Source organism: Aristolochia californica, unplaced genomic scaffold (genome assembly GCF_029961685.1).
Source record: "Aristolochia californica isolate CCGP_79_NKW_82.1479 unplaced genomic scaffold, dmAriCali1.0.hap1 SCAF_9, whole genome shotgun sequence".
Lineage (NCBI taxonomy): Eukaryota > Viridiplantae > Streptophyta > Magnoliopsida > Piperales > Aristolochiaceae > Aristolochia > Aristolochia californica.
In genome coordinates this window covers 32,878,284-32,899,869 of record NW_027182290.1, presented here as the reverse complement: position 1 = coordinate 32,899,869, position 21,586 = coordinate 32,878,284, and the positions used below count along the sequence as shown (strand labels likewise).

At 36.4% G+C, this 21,586-nt stretch overlaps 1 protein-coding gene and 1 pseudogene across 1 annotated transcript; one reads left to right on the top strand and one right to left on the bottom strand.

Annotated features, from left to right (window-relative positions):
- Positions 1-607: 607 nt before the first annotated feature.
- On the top strand, positions 608-2,861 carry LOC137941691 (zinc finger protein CONSTANS-LIKE 2-like; annotated as a pseudogene).
- A 1,781-nt stretch (positions 2,862-4,642) lies between these two features.
- Positions 4,643-14,392, bottom strand: LOC137941299 (ceramide synthase 1 LOH3). Its single transcript, XM_068786646.1, has 7 exons — positions 13,919-14,392; positions 7,074-7,300; positions 6,426-6,581; positions 6,125-6,310; positions 5,732-5,916; positions 4,970-5,031; positions 4,643-4,881 (listed from the first exon to the last, which is right to left on the bottom strand). Exons 1-6 carry the CDS (start codon positions 14,054-14,056, stop codon positions 5,000-5,002), a joined length of 924 nt encoding a protein of 307 aa, XP_068642747.1. The 5' UTR covers positions 14,057-14,392; the 3' UTR covers positions 4,643-4,881; positions 4,970-4,999.
- Between the last annotated feature and the right edge of the window lie 7,194 nt (positions 14,393-21,586).

Below are 21,586 nucleotides of genomic sequence, written 5' to 3'. Positions count from 1 at the left end.
TGAAAATCTTGAGCACTCGGAGCTAACTCATTACTCTTTATTTTTGTCCATTTCGTTCGTGGTAGTGGGCCCAGTTCATGACGACCCACATCATGTTAAGTCCAATCAACGGTTCATAATTGGTCAAAGCAGCTAACATTGCAGTGAGCACGCATAGGACGGTCCGGATCCAGATCCAGGATCCGGGATGCGGGGAAATCTTCTACGGTGACGTGGAAACAAATTACAAGCTGTTAGGAAGGTAGCGGCAGCGCCTCAAAACCTCAAAAGGTGTAAAGTGAAGGCCTTGTCGGATTGTCCGACACTCTGATTCCCACACGGCGTCTCCACTCCTTTCATCCCCTCGAATGACTCCTGACGCTAGATGCCAGCACACGTGGGCCCCTGTAACTCCTTGGGTCCCACAGTGTTACACTCGCCCACATGCACGCTTCACCCCTACCCCTCCCACCTTCCCATATCGAGCCACGTGGACTTTTATGGATTCTCTCCTTCCTTACTGACAGCGGGTCCTCCTCTTCCTCCTCATCCGCCTGCACCTTCGTCATCACTCATAACATTCTTCCCCCTTCATTATTCATTGCTCAAGGACAGGCGAAAGGGGGAAATGCTGAAAGAGAGGACCTCCGGGGGTGGGTGGGTTCGGCCGTGCGACTCCTGCCGCTCCGCTGCCTGCTCCGTCTACTGCCGGGCTGATTCCGCCTACTTGTGCGTCGGCTGCGACGCCCGCGTCCACGCCGCCAACCGGCTGCTCTTCCGCCATGAGCGCGTCGGGGTATGCGAGGCCTGCGAGAGGGCCCCCGCTGCTGTCACCTGCAAGGCCGACGCTGCCGCTCTCTGCGCTTCCTGCGACGCCGACATGCACACTGCTAACCCCCTAGCTCGCCGCCACCATCGTGTCCCCGTTTTCCCCATCGATGGCCACCCTGCCGGACCCAATCCCCCTGCCACTGACTTTAATGCCGACGATGGGTTCGGCAGCGACGAGGTGGACGACGAAGAGGATAACGAGGCCGCCTCTTGGTTGTTGCTTAATCCTGGCAAGAACCGAAATAGTGGCGGTTATGTGTATGGAGGGGAAGTTGATGAGTATTTGGATCTGATGGAGTACAATTCCACTGAGGATCAGTCTAACAATGGTGAATATAATCAACATCAGAGCTACCACAATCAGTTCAGTAACCGGAAGCACGAAGAAAGTGATAGTGTTGTTCCCGTTCAATGCGTCGGAGGAAATGAAAACCAAACTTCCCGGAACTTTCAGCTGGATTTAGAGTGTCACAACTATAAACCTGGTTATAGTTACCCTGCTTCAGTCAGCCACAGTGTATGTTTCCATTTTTATATCATTCCAAGCTTGAGGAGGTCAGGGCTTTTCTTTGTTGTTTCATGCACAGTCATGCAAGTGTCTCAGTACCCAGCTCCTCCCCTTGGTTCTCCCCAACTCTCTCTCTCTCTCTCTCTCTATTTGGTTATTGCTGCTTTATTTTTATGGGTGGTTGTTGAAGCTGATCAATTTCCATGTTATCTGTATTTTTAGCTCTACTTTGAGCAATGAATTTTTCTTTAATTGATCATTACATCTCTCTGACCAGCTTTTGAAAGAAAATACTTGAGGTTGAAGGGGTTTTGTTGAATTAAGTCTTTCAACCCTCCTTAATCTTTATCAGTTCATCGGAAAATTTTCGAGTTTCCTTTTCGAATTAGGCAATTGTATGCTTTTCAATTTATAAATCTGTTTTACCATCTACCTTCGACATGTCTAAAAAACGATATGATGGTTCTTCCGCCTAGCTTTAATGGATTCCCTCTTTGGTTCTTATTACACATCTTGATCTCGTTGCATCTTGGTTGAAGTGAGTCTTATGCTCTATTTTTTTTTAAAACAATTCTTCCGGCTCAAATCCCATTTTGGCTTTTCAGTGTAGCACATATTCGAATCTTCCTAGTACTCAGATTCGAGAACAGGGCATGTTTGAATTTGCAGAAATTTGAGAAATAACAGAAAAGAAACACTGACTATGACTTGATCTTTTAATTGATTTTTCATGATTTCTCAACTTATATGTTTCATTACTGTTTCCAGAAATCGAGTTCTTCCTTCCGAGTTGATCCAAGCAGGTCGCACAGTACTAAGACAACTTGAGTGTCATTTTTTATTCTTTTCTCTTTTGTGAATTCTGTCTCACTTGATTACTTCCTTGTTGTTATCATGAGTCTTTCACTGACGTCGTTTACAGTTTCTGGTTATCGTTAAAGCTCTTACCTTCTATAGATTCTTCTTGATACCAGACCATTAACGACATTTATACCAGTTTCTTTTTATATGGAAGCTTTGACGTACCAGTTGTTCCAATTTTATGACTTCGATTTCGAGACCCTGATTCTAATATCAATTTCAGATTTCCCTCTCGTCCATGGAGGCCGGAATTGTACCCGAAACGATCATAAGTGATAGTTCAAACTCAAATACAAAATCCACCAAGGAAACAATCGATCTCTTCTCAGGTCCACCCCTACAGATGCCAACACAGTTCAGTTCCATGGATAGAGAAGCCAGAGTTCTCCGGTACAGAGAGAAGCGGAAAACAAGAAAGTTTGAGAAGACGATAAGGTACGCTTCGAGAAAGGTTTATGCAGAGACACGGCCACGCATCAAGGGCCGATTCGCCAAAATCCAATGTAGAAATTGAGGTGGATCAAATGTTCTCCACCACGATCATGGCTGAAACTGGCTATCTGAAGGATTTCTGGCCCTTCTCTTTTCAGTAAAATTAATCATTGTACATATGTCGCTGAGAGCATCTCTGAGGATGACAATCCTGGGAGTTTTACACTTCTCTGTATAAGACTAACGATGGAAGTGAAGAACTTACTTCCCAATAATCTGTATTTGATTCACTACTAAATGTGTTTTTCATTCGACGAGAACGAAGTTGATCCCTTGCTACGTTCGAAGATAAATAGAAAGAATGAAATAGAACGATCAGTGGAATCATTTTAGCGTCTCAAGATTGAACAAACGGTGACCAATGCAATACTTATCTGAACATCATCTCAAGGGGAGGCTTTTGGTTGAAGATGAAAAGGGTACTGTAGATTGCTGATTTAATCACAGGCTTTTTGCTTTTGTTCCTGCCTCCAATATTGTTCTTTCATTCATCTGTAGGAAATTAAAATAAAATAAAATAATTAATAATATAATTATGAACTAAAATAAAAATATTATTTTAATTAATTATAAAAAATAAAATTAAAAAGACTTTGATAGAGGGTATTTAGGTTAATACTTGATAAAGTAATTTATTTAAAAAATGCTTAATAATGAACTTTAAGGGGGAAGAGGGTTCGGACGGCGAGAGGGGAAAGAAAGAGAGGAGTTGAGACGGCAAGAAGAGACATCACGGTGAGATGACGAGCCAGCTAAGAGCGAGAGACGAGAGAGACGAGGGTTGGGACACAAAGAGGGTCGAGAGAGAGGAGGACGGAGGGAACGTTAGAGAGAGGAGGACCCAGAAGGTGTCGAGTGAGTGTCATTCATTTTCACTTTCCATCGTGTATGCGCACCATCGCTTTTGGGTAAGTGAGAGGAAATCTTTCGATTTCACTCTTGACTTTCACTTGCCAATTTCAAACACGAGGTTCATGAAAAGTCTATGGTAGGGGCGCGCCTTTCATCCATGGCCTTCCCTTCCACACGTTTAAAAAACGCTAGAATCATTTAATCTGCTGCAATGGCCTCTAGAAAAGTTCATGCTTCCTTTTTCTTCTTCTCCTGATTTCATGGCTCTTATTATTTCGGATATCTTCTGACGAAGAAGCATAAAAAACGGTGAAAATGAGAACATTAAGTCTCTCTTTCTGTAATCTATACAGTATGGTGCGTTCCAGAATGCAATCGGCACAGTTCTGTTTTTCACCAGCTTTGGTTTACCAACTGGGTTCTCTCCTTCCTCGTAAAAGGTATCGTCCGGTCTTAGCCTTTATTCGGAGAAGAGACTGACTAGTCCCGGCAGAAAGCCGAGTACGCTGTACGCAGCTGCTCGATTACAGGGGGAGTTGCAATTGAGTGGTGTCTTCACTGAGACGAGGGGGCAGCGGGAGGAGGACGCGAAGCCTCCCCTCTCCCCTGGTATTTGGAAGAGAGTGGGAAGGGGGCTATGCCGGAAAGCTTCCCCATGAGGCTTCGTCTCTGAGTTTACTCGGGAGATTTGTCATGTATTTATAAAATTACCCCTTTAATTGCTATGATTTGTCATGTATTTATAAAAATAATATATTTTCAATGTAGAATTTGTTACTTATCTTATTAATTTATTTTACTTTATCTTGGTAATTTAAATATAAACTAGTAATATATTAATTTATCATAAGTTAAAAAACATAGAAGCTTAATATAAATGGGTAGTTATTGTTTAAAGTCGCTTAATTTTAATTGATTTTGGGGGTTTTTTTTCCTCTCCCAATAAAACCCAAGAATGGGAGGAGAGTAGTGTTTGATGACAAATTTGAAAATCGAGTACATCATTAGATAATCCCATGGGATTGTGACTCAAATCCAATGAGATAACTACATCCGCTTCTTCGTATTGTTACATTATTCACTGTGACATTCGTATTTACCATTATAAAATGTTCAGAGTTTTAAAAAATGGGATTCAATTGCACATCCATCTCATAGAGCAACACACTCACTTGGGGTCTTCCTACTAGTTCGAGCCCTATTTTTCCAGCACTGGTAATATACAATCCAAGCAAGACGAGACATTTCTCCACAAAAAAGAAGAAGCACTTTTATCATGTGATCTGAAAGTAAATCAAAGTTCAGTCAAGTTGACCACGTCTGGGAACCCTTGCTGAATCTGGGACCCTATTGTATTGCTACAAGGTACCATAATATGAGATAAGCAATTGAGAAAAATAAAACAGAAACGAGGAAAAAACAGAAACGAGGGAAAGAAGTGAGCACCTGGGCTTTGGTTATTTTGTGTGTAAACCGTCAATCGTTGTGGTCATCTTCATCTTCTGAATCTGCAGAACACCCATTGGTTTTCCAATTCATTAGACAGGAAGTAAAGACATTACTTCTCCACATATTTTTGACTAACAATACTTGATTCCCCTCTTTTACCGTCATTAATATATAGTTGACAATATGCCAACCATAGTTTTGATTTCATCTCCATGAGGCAGAGATTCTTCCTCATACAGCAAAGCTGTCGTGTAGAATTTCCCCTTAAAATTGTTGTCCGTTTCAAAAAGTTCTTTACTGAGTCTTCACCTAAGCATAATCAAGTTACAGCAAATATTATCCTTCTCTATTATTGCAGTTTGCAATTTGTAAGCAAACTAATGCGTCTCACTTCATTTATTGCTGACCATTGAGTGACGTTAATCAGACAAAAACTTTTAGCGAATGGCAATTCAGTTTACTGTGGATATGGCCTGGCATTTAGGGTATGTTTGGAACCCCATGGAAAAGAAAATAAAATAAAATTTGACCATTATTATTCCAAAAAATAGTTAGTGAAAAGGAGAATTTGATCATTATCTCATTTTTACTAACTATTTTTGGGAATAATAATGGTCAGATTCTCATTTTCTTTTCTAGGGGTTCCAAACAGACCCTTGGAAATGTACTTTATCCACATGATTTTATAAGGCAATGCAATTGCTCACATGTTCACATGCATCTAATAACAAAATTGTAAGTGAACTCCAGGTCACATACCAGATCGAACATCATCACTAATCTGGCCCCTTGCTTGGACTTGTCGTACTAGCATCCGGAATATTAAGACCCACCAATAAATGTGAAGAACAAACAGGCATAAGAGCAAAGTATTGAATGTGTAATAGTAAATCGGTCCATCCACCCTGTGCTTCTCTTTGTCCAATGTCAACAAAACTTCATAACTGAAAAAAAAAGGCAAACAATTTTTTAACACTAATTTTGTTAACCAAAATAATTGCAACATCTATAGAGTAAAAAGCCTCCTTCATTCCAGTACTCAGTCCCATTCTATTCACATCCAATTTAAAGTGATAGGGAACAAAGATAAGAACAAATTTGAAGTATTCAGAAATAACAGGCCTATTAATGAAGAACGCCGTTTGCGCCTACCTTGTGCTCCAAATGACCCAAAATGGAAAATATACAAGGCGAAGTAAGACCCATGATACAGCAAAGAGAACAAACGAAGTGCTTGCAATAGTTTCAAAGCCACCATATTTGGACATCTTTCCCACTTCCAAGAATACATCGCTTGCATCATGAAGAGCAAGAACAACAGAACCAACACGAGCAAATCTGAGAGAAAATTGGTAGATAAAATTCTAAGTTAATCTTAGTTGGATACAATATTGATCAGTATGAGGATAGGAGCTAAGACCAGGAAAACTAATATTCAGTCAGAGTACAACACCTGAAAATGTAAGATAGTACAATCAGAAGGACAGTTGCCACATGATGACCCATTGATACCCCAAAATCAGATCTCCTTGTCTCCCAAAAAATCAGCGCAAATATAGAGTAGGTGTAGAATCCAGCAGCATACATGTACAGCCCTTTTAGTTTCAATCTGCGATCAGCAGTATGAATCAGTCAAGTACTTTCTGCACTGAATTATGTTCTTAGATAGCTTTAGTGCATTGACAATTCTATCCACATAGGGCATACAAACATATGTTACAACTTTTTTCTGGAAAAAAAATACAGTTGTCGAAGTTATTTTCCAGACAGCAATTATATGCCCCCTGAAGTCACCCGAAGTACCTAAGGCTCTCAGCTAAATTTTCCATATAATAATACCTTTGGTATTGTCCTATGTAAACAAAAGAGGAAGAAGAGCCAAGACAAGAAAAAAATTACAAATTGAGATGTGAGAGATGGATCTGGTGTCCAACAGTCGGGGGATGTCTAGAAAACCCTCAGCCAGTAAATCTCCAACAAGAAACATGTCTATACAAAAGTTCAAGAGGCCAAAATATCTCTAAATAATCTAGTAATTTTTCATAAAAATAGAATCAGATAGAACTCCAATCAGCAAGTTTTATAAAAAGAGGCATCTTACTTGAGTTTCTGATCAGGCCAGACCTGTTGACCAGGTCCTACCCAAAAGTATCTGGTTTTGGTGAACCATAGCTCATCATAAGTAACATACAGAGCAAGAAACTCTGCTGACAGAAAATAAACACACTTCCATGCTGACTCCTTGAATTTTCTGAGCTTCCGTTTTCTTTCTTCTGTGTCGACTTGCTTGCCATGAGCGCTTCCAAAAATTAATCTCCTGCCAATTTTCTGCAACAACCACATAAAATGGCACTGAACATAGATTTCCAAATGAAAGAACTAATGAAGACAGGCATACACGGATGTGCACTCACAAGCTCAAAAGAAAAGAAAACTACCCTTCATGATTATCTCAATTAAGAGAGACAATTTACTAACACGTGATTCTCAAAACAAGTTCAAATTCACCAGAAGTGCACAGCATGTCCAATTAACATACATTCTTCCTTCTTTTTGTTTTTAAAAGACAACAATTGATACCCATATGAACTTTTTGCAAAGGTGATTAATGAAGTAAATAAAAAAATGCATGCCCGGGAAATGACAAGAAGAGCCAAAAACAAGTAGGCTATGACAGTTAATTAACAATGTAGGAATATGGGAGAAAGACAATGTATGGAGAGAACATAAAAATTTCATAAAGATATGCAGAAATATAAATGCTCTGCCCTCTGAAGAAACCAAATTACCAGCCCAAATGTACACATGCCTGCTAATTAACTATAATTTAATCTTGCATCTTGTTCTTTTTTAAATATATTTAATCTTACATAATTTTCTTTTTTAAAGATGGTATTTAATTATACAAGTTCTTTTTTGGTATGGGATTACTCTATCATAAAGTTAATCCAGTTCTATCCAAAAACTATTAGCCACATTTAGTAGTTTTTTTTTTTAAACTCATAACCAGACATTTTTTCTTGACATTAACCCAAGAGGGATCATGCCCATTAATATCCCCCTCATGTCCAGGTGTAAACAAATAGATAACATGTATGAGAAGTGAACTATATAAACAGGGAGCAAACCAAATATGGCATGAAATACGCCCAATAGATAGGGGTGGCAGTTAGCCAGGTTTCACAAGGACCCAGTCTTGCCCTGTCCTACCAAACAAAAGATAGGGTTGCCATTTGACCTCACAAGATGGGGATGAGGTGAAATCCCACATAGGTGTGGGGTAGAGCTGGGTATTCCCATCCCCACCTCATGGAGACCACATGGAGTATTGGAATATACCCTTAGGCACCATCCGCCCTTTCAAGATAACAAATAGTTTTTTGCCATTCTTCAAATATGTTAAGGATACAAAGTAAAAAATAAATTTGTGCCTTTAAATGAAGATTTTTAAGTTTATTTTATATTTTATATTTTATTTGCAAACAACTATGTGGGGGCAAGGTCAGATTCGGTTTAGGGTTTGCCCTACCCAGTTCCCTTCAACTAATATATTTTATATTTTATTTTAATTGAAGAATTACCTTTCAGCTTCGTCTTCAGTCCCTCCTCCATCAAGAAAGAGTTCATTGGAAGCAAAGGGTCAGATTCCAGTGGCTGGTGGAGGGGGATGCCAACACCAAATTTTTCATGTCGTCGCTTCGGCAAGGCAAAGGACTAACCGAGTTACATCATTATGCTTTGATAATGAGGTAACTTCGGATAGATCCTCTATCACTAATGTTTAAATTAAGTTCTATGCAGATCTTTATTCCGAGGAGTGCCCTTGTAGACCTAAATTTTAGCATCTCTACTTTGCCAAGATTTCCGTTGTTGTTGCTTCCCTATTGGAATTGCCCTTTTCCAACAAGGAGATTGAGCTTGTTATGCTTGGTCCGGCTTATGATTGGGCCCTTGCCTCAGACGGATTTAATGGTGATTTTTATCATCGGGGATGGCCTATAGTTAAGCAGGATGTGATTGCTATGGTTAGGGGTTTCCACAATAGGGGTATCACATTCAGAAGTATGGGAGCCTCCTTCATAATCCTTGAGCCAAAGAAGTTTAATGTGGAATAGTCAGGTGACTTTCGTCCTATTAGCCTCATATCCAGCTCTTACAAGATCATCACTAGGTTGCTTGCCCACAAGTTGTAGGCTCTTATTCCCTTGGTTAATAATTACGTCCAAGGGGTTTTTCTCAAATGAAGGAACATTTTAGACTCCACCATGGCAGCACATGAGCTTCTTGACCACTTCTCTCGTTCCAACACCCCCCCGCTTTGCCCTAAAGCTTGATCTTGAAAAGGCCTTCAACTGGGTGAATTGGGAATTGTTGGACGATTTGTTAGGTTAGATGGGGCTTGGGAACTGGTGGCGCTTTTGGATTGAGATTTGCATCTCAATGGCTTCTTTCTCCCTTCTGATTAATGGTACGGTTTGTGGCTTCTTCAAAGGGTCTAGGGGAATAAGGCAAGGCGATCCGCTCTCTCTTCCTCTATTCAATATTGTTGCTGAATTCCTTTCCCCTATGATCTACAAGGCAAGGGAGCTTCGCTGGCCTGGTTCGATCAGCAATATTGCTATCTTTAACATTCCCTTTCTTCAATTTGCTGATGACACACTCATTTTTGGTGATGGGACTCTTGAGTATGCTATGAAGATTAAGGCTTTACTTGGCCCACTTGGCAGGGACGTTTCTTTCAAAGGCTGGAAGACTCGTCCTCCTCAAGTCTTGCTTTGCTGGAATACCAAACTATTACCTCTCCTTCTTGACTTGTCCTGCCTTCGTCTGCAAGCATATTGACAAAATTAAAAAGAGGTTCCTTTGGAGTGGCACAAACTCATTTGTCTTCCTTACCCTTCCTCTTTTCTTTCCTTTTCATTCTCTTGTCCAGCAATCGAAAATAAACATCTGGAAAAAGGTTAAAAGACTATGTCCTCTGTCCAAGTATGCACTTTTCTTTTAATTTTTCTGCCATTTTCTCTTAAGTTCAACACTTCCACTTCAATGTTTTAATTATTTTCTAATTTCTCCTGTCTTCATCTAGAGATAATAAAACAGAGACTGGTTTAATGTAACCAATCTTGTCGCAAATTGCCTTCATCAAGAAATGTTTTAGTCTGGTTTGTTTCTTTTTCCTCTTTCTTTCCTTTTAGATTTTTTCTAAAAAATGTTTCTTCAGTTTTACTCAAAAGGGTAGAGACAAAGATGATATTGAGGTCCATATGGTGCGAATTATGCTATCTTCATTAAAATGCCTTTTACTTCTTTTCCCCTTCACTCTCCTAGTGCCTTTTCTCTCTACTAATGTAAGTGACAAGTCTTCTCTCTCACACTCATTTTAGATTCTTTCACTTTTATATTTTAATATCCTGATGGCTGATCAAAATACATTCTCTGTCTCTGTCCAGATGATGTCACTCTTCAATTCTCTTTTTTCTCTCACTCTCTCCCTAGTCCATTACTCTCTTTTTCTTTTTCTTTTTCTTTTTCTTTTTTAATTCAGATTATTGAGAAGATTATTGGACTTTTTAATGTTTGATTCTGTTTTAGAGACATCTCCTATATAGATTTTAAATGTTTGCAATGTTTCAATTATTTTTTGAGAAGTATTTTAATAGTTCAATTTTTTTATGGCATAATTAATAAATTTAAAATATGTAAAAAAACAGCTTCATAATTGAAGCGCCCACCTTGTTGCCTAGACAATAAGGGGTTCCACCGACTTGCTCCGCTTAGGCCTATTTAAACATTGTTAGCTAGTTGATCTAACCCAGATGCCTAACACCTTGTATAGACTTTATAGAGCATATATGAAAGAAGAATGCACCAAAGAAGCTAGGCTTTCTCTCCCATTAGAACAATATCATAAAAGAAGAACAAAAGTTTTTGCTTAAAAACAAGAATTCGGGAAGAAAAAGCAGAATATCCTCCTTAAGAAAACTCCAACTTATATAGAACACTCCAAGCAAAATACATCTAGAACTGGCGGTTGACATCCCTCAAAGAAATCGAATGCTGCTTATTTTGCCTCCAGAAGAAAAGAGATTTTAGGGTGGATGTACTGAACACTAAAAGACAACATCAGGAGAAGCTAAAGGGAAGGGTTTCCCTACAAGGACATAGCAACCTCATCACCTGATGTAACTAAAATTGCAGTTCAAATTGCTCTAAAAGCGGATGTTAAAAAAACTACAATTAATGGTCAACAGCTCAACATTTGAAGCCATCCACTCTAAACATTCATTAGGAACATAGAGTTAGCAGTTGTTAGGACTTCAACCAGTCAAAAGGGGCATACAATGAGAACCAGAACAAAAACATCAGTCTTTGCCAATTGATTACTATCATCATCCTCAAAGCCTTATCCTAGCAGTGTTAAGTTGAGCTATGTGAGTCCTTTTCCTCCATTCTCATATATCATTTGCCAAATAGTCATAGGTAGGTCTTTTATCACACCCATCTCCAACAATTTCCTTCCATGCCCTTTTTGCCTTCATTATCCTTTAAAAACATTAAATCAACTGCAATTGATTACATTCTTCCACCACAGCACCATTTACAGTAAATATATACATAACATCATAAATGGTGCTCTTTTACTTTAACCTCTATTCGGCTCACTGCAAATATATGACAAATATCATACAAGTTGATCTATATAAGGCAGAATACTGATCACAGAAGATTAAAGATTTATGAGATTGCGGAGATGAACATGCAGAAAAATTAGGAACACAACTCTAGATGTGCAACTACCACAGTGCACTTAAAAGAAGTAGAATGAGGTGGTTTGTTTTTGTTGAAAGGATGCCCATAGTGTAAACATAAGGAATATCTTGTTCTTACCAGTTGAGTAAAAACAAGAGCTATAGATAGGCCAATGTTGAAAGGATGCCCATAGTGTAACCATATGGAAAATCTTGTTTATACCAGTTGAGTAAAAACAAGAGCTATAGATAGGCCAATGTGGAGGCAGCAAACAAATATTTGAGGAAAGACACCCAAAAAAGAGTTATCTAACAAGGTTTCGTGCAGCTGACCCTTTATATTTGGAATAAAGCAAAGATGATGTAGATGATAGCAGCCAAAGGTCTCTACTATATCCATTCCTCATTTTCCTTTCAAGTTTTGCAACAAATCCATGTCAAATATCCAACACACAAATTCTGGAAATGTGGATCGCCTACTAGCATACTTGCAGCAAATCGGTATGAATCTAAGAGCTCTCTTTTGAAACTTTATCTTCATAATTTTATATAACCCCATACATAGAACTATATATGCTGGTCTCCATTTTAATAAATACATCCCTGTCAAACTCCCCTTTTTCGTAAATGATAAAGCATTGGTAGAAAAAGAGCATTTTGGGGTGTGGCAATCATCCAGTTCAAGCTCTCTGGGAAATGCACATTAACTTGCAGCTACTTGGTTTTTTAAGTTAATTTACTTGGTTGTAACCATTATAACCAAAAATGCCAACTACTAAGCATTCCTTCAAGCATGGTCTCTTCCTTGCGAAATTGCTTTTTGCAGATGGAAATTTGTTAATTGATGACTAAAGATTGTGAGAATAGTGACTTAAAGTATGTAGGGGGCACTTTTGAATTTTTTATTTTTTACTTTGCAAAAGAAAGTAATTTTTGGTAGTTGGCGTTTTGGTTTTGGTTACTTTACAAAAAGCAATTTCGCAAGGAAGAGATTCGTAGTTGAAAGAATGCATAGTACTTGGCATTTTTGGTTTTGGTTGGGTTTTTTTCTTTTACTTATTCTCAATGAAAACGAACAAGAAATAAAGAATCAATTTCAAGACAGAAAAAAGAAACTAACTACCACATATCCAAACTCAAAATGCATGCATCTCTTCCTTAAGTAGATAATAATTATTCACATCTCCCATTTAGAGCAAAAAAATTGTCCTTCTTACAAGAAATTATTAAGAACTACAACAACAAATGAACATGGACAGTTAATCATAACAAGAACATTTTTCTTATATTTATATCTCTTCAGAATGCTGTTGACAAATGTGACTAAAGAACATTAAATTTCAGATCAAGAGATATTTGATTAATAGGAAACATTTTTGAGATTCATCAAGTAGCCCTAACAACAAATAAAATTGATGCCAGCAGTGGCCTGTAAGTAATACAGCGATCAATCAACCACATGTCTAGGAGAATACTAAATTGAGTATGAATCCATTATTGTCTCACATAGAGCTTTGCTTCCTCGCAAAGAAGTTCAGCTTACTTTATTTTGACTTTGACACCAAATACAGATCCCTAACATTGAGTTCAATGTTAATACATCACGGATAACCTGGTGATAAACTATTAAGAATTTAAGCAAATTTGACACACAGAAAAACCAACAGAACGTACATAACTTGAAACCAGAAAAGAAGATACACATCACCACACCTTTGAGGGCTCACGTTTCACAAATCAAGTTTGATCTGATATATATATATATATATATATATATATATATATATATCCACCAGAGTCTAGTCATGACACGCCACTATGAAACAAAACAAACATCAGGAACTCTACCAGACCCGTCCTGAGAATTTCCTATTCATCGAGTCTTCTTCCTCGAACAGTCGCTTAGACTAAATGATTAGATAAAGTAATATCAGCTACATCACCGAGTTCTTTACTGTACAAAAGTGCAAGAATCCAAGCAAACGCATGTAAAGGTTTCGGCAAAACCAGATCCGCAGAAAACCACTCAACCAACTCTCCTCTCCTCTCCTCTCCTCTCCACAAGGAAAACTGACACAATAGAAAACCAACGAAATATCATCTAGCAAGAGAGCAAGAATCTACAAAAAACAGTATACAAGAAAACCAACAGATATATCCATAACTCAGACAAGAAAAGCGTTATGTCCCTGCGTACCTCGAATACAAATCTGTCTAGGAAGAACCGTATCGTCGGGAAAAACAAGGCGAGTAGAGGAAGAACTTTGAAGTCTTGGTAGACGGGAAAGGACTCCTCCTCCCAATCAATTGAAGTCAGTGCTGCGATCGATCCCATTTAAACAGAGAAATCGAAAGAATAGGCGAAGAAAAAGAAAAAAGGACCTCAGAAGAAGTCGTGTGAGATCCACATAGGTTGGGAAGTAAAATAAGAGGCGAGGAATCGACTGGTTTCAGACATCTCCCTCGTCCTACGAGTAAAACGCGTGACAATGGGGACAAGAAATTAAAATTCAGAACTGGTCACGTTCGAGTAGCAGAGATTCGACCCCCTGAAGGAGTCAATTTCAATAAGCAGCAAATTCGAAAAATTCACGCCAGTTTTTTCTGATGCATCGCCCGCTAATTCTGCTCGTTTCTTTTTTTAAAGTAATCTCACAAATGGTGTCTCTCTCTCACTTGCAAGCAGTTTTTCTTTTCTTCAGATTCTAACGTAATCGAATTTCTAAAAAGGGGCTTAACGATTGTGAATAAAAATCAAGAAATATGATAAATCTCTTAAAAATTAATTATGACTTTTGGAGTTTTTTATAATCGGGAAATTTCAATTTTGGCGCGCGGGTGATAAGATAAGCAGATCCAATCCTTTAATGTTTGGCATCAGTGTGATGATGAATAAAAAACGGACCCACCCCTACGTTAATTATTAACACCTTTTTACGTAGTCAATAAACAGGGAAAAGAAAGGGACTTTTTCACTTTTAATATAGTGGAAAGTATATACGAAATTTATTAATAAAATATTCTAATAGATTTAAGATAGTTTTTATTTAAATTTTTTATTAATAATTTAAGATAGATTTTTATTTGTTTGAATGAATAAATATTTATAATTTAAAATTAATTTAATTTATTTAATTAAATATATAAAAAATAAAATACTCAAACAAAATTTACTTTTATAATATCCAATTGCATAATAAAATTTTTACTTTTTATAATCTAAATTCTCAATCATAAAACATTAATGAAATATAATATTAAAAACCATAAATTTATGTAAATATAAAAGTGTATTTTATTATAAAATTTAATTTTATGAATTATTTTTAAAATATGTTTTTATTTAACTAAAATAAAATATTTTATATTTTTATTTAAATAAATATATACAAATAAAATAATTTAAAAATCCTTACTTTTATATATCCAAATGTTAATCAAATAAATATATACAAATAAAATAATTTAAAAATCCTTACTTTTATATATCCAAATGTTAATCAAACTATTACTTTTACAATATCTAAATTCTCACTCGAAAATAGTCATTAAATATAATATTAAAAATAAGGAGTTTATATAAAAAAGAGTTTTTATTATATAAAATTAATTTAATAAATTTAGGTTTTATTTTAGATAGTTCTATTTGGCTAAACTAAAATAGATTTGAACATGTTTTAAATTAATAAATATCATTAAAAAATAATTTTAATTGTTTTATTTAATTATATATATAAATAAAATGATTAAAGAAATACTTACTTATAGAATATCCAAATACTTAATCAAATTATTACTTTTTTTATATCTGAATTCCTACCCTTACATTAGAAACCAAATATAATATTAAAATCATTAATGTATATAGATAAAAAAAGAGGGTATTTTATTATAAAAATTACTCTAATTGATTTAATTTTTATAATATAATTTTATTTAACTATTATGTTAATAAACTAAGATAAATTTCAACTTGTTTAAATTTATAGAAAATTAAAAAATAAATTAATTTTTAAATTTGTTTTAATGTATACTAAAATAATATCTAATTTATTTTATAATATCCAAATACAAGAATGAGAAAACAAAATGAACATAACAAGAGTGAAAAGAGCACATTAAGGGGGAGTTAGTGCACATGACTCACGACATTATCTTCATGCGCATTACTCAATTCATGTCCTGGTGTCGTTAGGGAGCGCCGAAATTCATGTCATGTACATGAACATACATGACTCAGGAGTTCATGTCCCAAGAGTAAACGGTGGAAAGTGCTTTCCGCCCGATTTTAAGAATCATCAACATGACTCTCGCGCGGGGCTCTCTCTCAGGGCTCTCTCTACTGTACACCCTCTCTGCCATTTCATTCCCGCAGCCCTCTCTCGTTCTCTACTCCCTCTCTCGTCTCCACCATCCCTCTCCGGTCTCCCTCTCTACGAAATCCATCTTGCTGCGAACATCCTTTCGGCGTCTTGCTCTCTCGGACTCGCTCTCCCTCTGAACCTCCTGCTCGATTTTGACATTTGGGCTTCGATTTTTTTAATTTCTACTTCCATTCATCATCGATTTCCCCATTCGGCTTTGATTTCAGCCATCAGCTTTGGTTTAACAGCCATCCTCCCTCTCCTCTCCCTCTTAACCTCCGTCGCATAGCACGGGAGGTCGAGCATCTATTGCAGAGCTTCTAGGCTTCCCTCTCTTCTCCCTCTCGGCGTACCGTCGGAGCACTGCCTCTGTCGGCATTGCCCACCGCCGTCGCCGGCCATCGCCTTTGCCTACTAGCCCGTCCCCGTCGCCATTGCTGTTGCCCGCTGGCTCGCCGCTAAGGAAGACGAAGATGGTTTAATTTTTCCTAAGTTAGGAAAAATTAAACTATCTTCATAAAAATCATTAATTTATAATTTATTTATAAAATAATTATTTTTATTTTACAATTACTATATAAAAATAGTGATTTAATAGTCATAATTAAAATATTGTTAAAATAAATATTTGATAAATTATTTTGGCATAATTATCCGATTGCTATAGTTAATTAAACCAATGGTTTTAAATTTTGTGATAATATATTATTAATTAATAATACATAAAATATATTATGTAAAAATATATAGTGGGTTAAAGTTATGATTAGATCAATTTTTTCTCTTAAATTATTCATTTTTAGGTTAAAGTATATCATATGTTATTAATAAATTAATAACTCAACCTATTACTTTCATTTTTTATTTATAACGTTATTTATTTATTATTTGTACTTAATCATATACGTATTTCATTGGCTCATGTAATTACCTATTAATGCACAATAAAATATCTAATTTAATTAATAAATATATTAATATATTTAATTATATATTAAATAACTTATTCGTGTAGTAATAATGGTTGTTTTACCTAATTTGGGGTTTAAGGATTATGTTGTAATTAAGTGCACTGTAAAGGTTTAGAAATTCTCTTGTTGTTTATGTTTTTCTCATAATGGGGTACTAACACTGGAAACTGTTTTCCAGTGCACATGAAGTCGTCGACACTGACACCAAGTGCGAAGATGATCTTCATGTTGGACATGAACATGAACTTGAAAAATCTATTTGGGGGACTACCCCCCCCCCCCCCCCCCCCCCCCCCCCCTAAATGATTCACTAGTCTTGGGGGGGAGTTAGTCAACATTGAGGTTGAAGTTGAAGTTAGACTTCAAATTCAAGGCAATGATTTGATTCAACTTCAAATCTTCCTTGGGTATTAGTGTAGACGAGTTCAAGTGCACTAGAAAAAAGATTCTCGTATTAGTGTCCCAAAATAAAAAATATGATATAAACAATAGAATGAGTAAATTTTTGATAATATACTTAAATATATGGGGGGGTTAGTCAACAAAATGAAAATTTGATCTTGATCTTGATCTTGATCTTCATCTTGGGGGGGTTAGTGCACATGACTCAGGACATGATCTTCATGCCCATTACGCAGTTCATGTCCTGATGTCGTTAGGGAGCACCGAAATTCATGTCATGTACATGAAGATACATGACTCAAGAGTTCATGTCTCAAGAGTAACGGGCGAAAAGTGCTTTCCGCCCGATTTTGAGAATCATCTACATGACTCTCGAGCAGGCTCTCTCTCGGCGAGGGGCTGTCTCTCGGGGGGCTCTTTGCCGCACACCCTCTCTGCCATTTCATTTCCACAATCCTCTCTCGTTCCACAACCCTCTCTCGGTGTTGCCGCAGCCCTCTCTCGTTCCGGAGCCCTCTCTCTGTGTTGCCGCAACCCTCTCTCGTTCCGCAACCGTCTCTCGTTCCCGCTGCCCTCTCTCGGTGTTGCCGCAACCCTCTCTCGTTCCGTCGCCGGCCGTCGCCGTTGCCTACTAGCCCGTCCCCGTCGCCATCGTCGTTGCCCTTTGGCTCGCAGCTGAGGAAGACGACGATGGTTTAATTTTTCCTAAGTTAGGAAAAATTAAACTATCTTCATAAAATTATTAATTTATATTTTTTATTTATAAAATAATTATTTTTATTTATAAATAATTATTTTTATTTATAACTAATTATTTTAATTTATTTAATATATTTATTTTACAGTTACTATATTAAAATAGTGATTTAATAGTCATAATTAAAATATTGTTAAAATAATTATTTGATAAATTATTTTTGGCATAATTATCCGATTGCTATAGTTAATTAAACCAATAGTTTTAAATTTTGTGATAATATATTAATAATTAATAATACATAAAATATATTATGTACAAATATATAGTGTGTTAAAGTTATGATTAGATCAATTTTTCTCTTAAATTATTCATTTTTAGGTTAAAGTATATCATAGGTTATTAATAAATTAATAACTCAACGTATTACTTTCGTTTTTGTTATTTATAATGTTATTTATTTATTATTTGTAATTAATCATGTAGGTATTTCATTGGCTCATGTGATTACCATATTAATGTACAATAAAATATCTAATTCAATTAATAAATATATTAGTATATTTAATTATACATTAAATAATTTATTCGTGTAGTAATAATGGTTGTTTTACCTAATTTGGGGTTTAAGGATTATGTTGTAATTAAGTGCACTGTAAAGGTTTAGAAATTCTCTTGTTTTTTATGTTTTTCTCATGTTGGGGCACTAACACTGGAAACTGTTTTCCAGTGCACATGAAGTCGTCAACACTAACACAAATTCTTACCTGATCTTCGTGTACATGACATGACATGATCTTCATGTTGGACATGGCTTGATCTTCAAGAATCCACTTTGGGGCACTACCCCCCCCCTTATGTATCTACATGATCTTCATCTTCGAAACTGGTGTTAGTGTGGACAACTTCATCTTCATCTTAGAAATTTAAAATAATTAATTTTAATAATTATAAAAATAAACTAATTAAACCAAAGTGTCTGAGTTAACAATATTTTAATTACCACTATTAAATCACTAATACAATAGAGTAAATAAAAAAAAATGATTAATGAATAAAAAATATTATATTAATATCATAAGATAGATTTACATTGTATTAATTAATAATATATAATATATTTTGACATAGGAGATCTGAACTCTGTTAGTATATACTGGACTGAATCAACCTATTCCGTAGGTAAATCGGGTCGGGACGGGTTCTGTGGTTCACCACTACCATCCCTGATCCCAGAGGTGTTTCACTCAAGAAATCGTCTCTCCGTCTCCCGTTGTCAATAATCGAAATGTCGAACCAGTAAATAGAGTTCAATCTCTTAAACATGGTCTCCATTAAAATGGTGTCAAGTTACAAACATGGCATAGCTGAGACCCAGAAACAAATGACAAGTTTTAATGCCCACAACAATAAGTAGGTTCCTGTGGTTGAACTTGCCTGTGACCTCGTTCCCACCAGAATTTCTCTGCAGGTATCAGGAGCATCTATGAGCCTTGTTTCCATGTAAGAAATATTGTTGCTTGATTCAATTCCTCGTACTTGAGCCTACTTAATGGTGTGAGGCGAATGAAAAAAAAAATTAGAGTCACTTTCACAGAAGCATTAAAATAACCAGTAAAGCTCGGAAGCGAGAGATTCATCGAGCAAGGATTTCTAATTTTCTTCTTATTTTTTCCTTTTTTCGCTAGAAAATCTGTTGCTCTTTCATGCTTAAAAAAATCATAGATGGTAGAAGCATAAAATACAAAATTTAGTTAAACAATTCCAGAACAGGAAATTACCGGATCTTCCCCTATGCCTAAATTTCTTCAAATTTGCAATTTCTCGGCGCCGGAAACTCGAACACCGGATCTTTTGACGGAATCAAACAAAGAGATGACACTCTTTCTTTGATGCATCGGCCTAGAGAGCTCCTCTTCGACATTGATTTCAACGTCGCAGAGTCCAATTTCCACGAGACGAAAACCTAGTTTTTCTCCAACTCTGGAAGCGGTTTTGCGATCCCAAAAATTACGAAACCGAGGGAATTGGTTGAGTCTTGCCCTGTATTGAGGTAGAAATTCCTGCTCCGAGGAACAAGCCATGGCCACGATCGCATCCGTGTTGGGATTTGTCACCTGCGCTGTGATTCTGCGGCAACTCACTAGCAGTCTCAGGAGATGCAAGGTAGTCAGAGGCGCACCCAAATCGGAAGGTATTTTAGGGGGAAAGGAGACTAGCCAGAGAGAGAAGGGAGTGGGAGGCCGAAAGGGAGAAGAGAGGGAGAAGACAGAAGAAAGGGAGGTCAGGAGGGAATAGAGAGAGAGAAGAGAGAGAGAGCGAGTCCGAGAGAAGAGAGGGAGTCACGGAGACGAGAGAGGGGGTGCGAGAGAGAGGGCGAGGCCGAGAGTTGAGGCCGGAGACGAGAGGGAACTGAGATGGTGGCCGAGATCAACGTCGGGCGCGCAGGGAGACGAAGGACGAGATCAATGTCGGGGGCGTAGGGAGACGAGAGAGGGAAGGGAGTGCGGGAGAGTGGAAGAAAAAAGAAAAATGACGACGCGCGATGGGGGGGGGGGGGGTGCGAGGAGAGAGAGGGAAAAATACGAGCGTTGCCCGTCCTTCAATTCGAAGAAGATAAAAAAGGGCCTTCCACATGATTGAAATTAAACCGTGGAGATGAAGGATCCCTTCATCCCCTGCATCGAGATGAAGTTTCATCTGCGCTCCACTAACGACTTCAAGTGTTGAAGGGCGTTATATGGTTGAAGATCATCTCGTCCTTCAAGTTGACTAACCCCCCATACCTAAATAGATAATTAACCAAAATAAACATTGTTACTACATTTATAAGTGATTTAATGTGTAGCATTAAATTATATTAATATACTAAATAATTAAATATTATATTATATTAATTAACGATTACAGTTTATAGTAAATTAATATAATAATTACGTGTGACTAGAATAAATTATAAAAAATTAAATAAAAGTAAAAAATAACATAAGCGAATATAATAAATAAATAAATTATTTTTAATAACATAAGATATAGTTTAACATTAAAAATTACTAATTTAATTATAGTAATAAAAATAAAAATAATAAATAAATAAATAAATTATTTTATCAATAACATAATATATAATTTTAATTCTTATTAATTAATAATATGTTACCACAAAATTTTAAACTATTAGTTTAATTAATTATAACAATGGAATAATTAAACCAAAATAATTGATCAAAAGTTTACTTTAACAATATTTTAATTACTACTATTAAATAATTAATTTAATACAATAATTACAAAATGAATATACTAAATAAATAAAAATAATTATTTTATTAATAACAAAAGATGGATTATTTTACAAAATAAATATAACGAAGTTATAATGCTAGTTTAATTTTTCCTAACTTAGGGAAAATTAAATCACACGTTGTTGA

What these genes read in the sequence shown, in the direction of transcription:
- LOC137941299 (XM_068786646.1), bottom strand. Translation starts at nt 14,056, where the DNA reads ATGGGATCGATCGCAGCACTGACTTCAATTGATTGGGAGGAGGAGTCC. An exon ending in TAGACAGATTTGTATTCGAG is followed by an intron (nt 7,301 to 13,918) that starts GTACGCAGGGAC and finishes TGGTTGTTGCAG; the next exon opens with AAAATTGGCAGGAGATTAAT. An exon ending in TGGCCTGATCAGAAACTCAA is followed by an intron (nt 6,582 to 7,073) that starts GTAAGATGCCTC and finishes TGCTGATCGCAG; the next exon opens with ATTGAAACTAAAAGGGCTGT.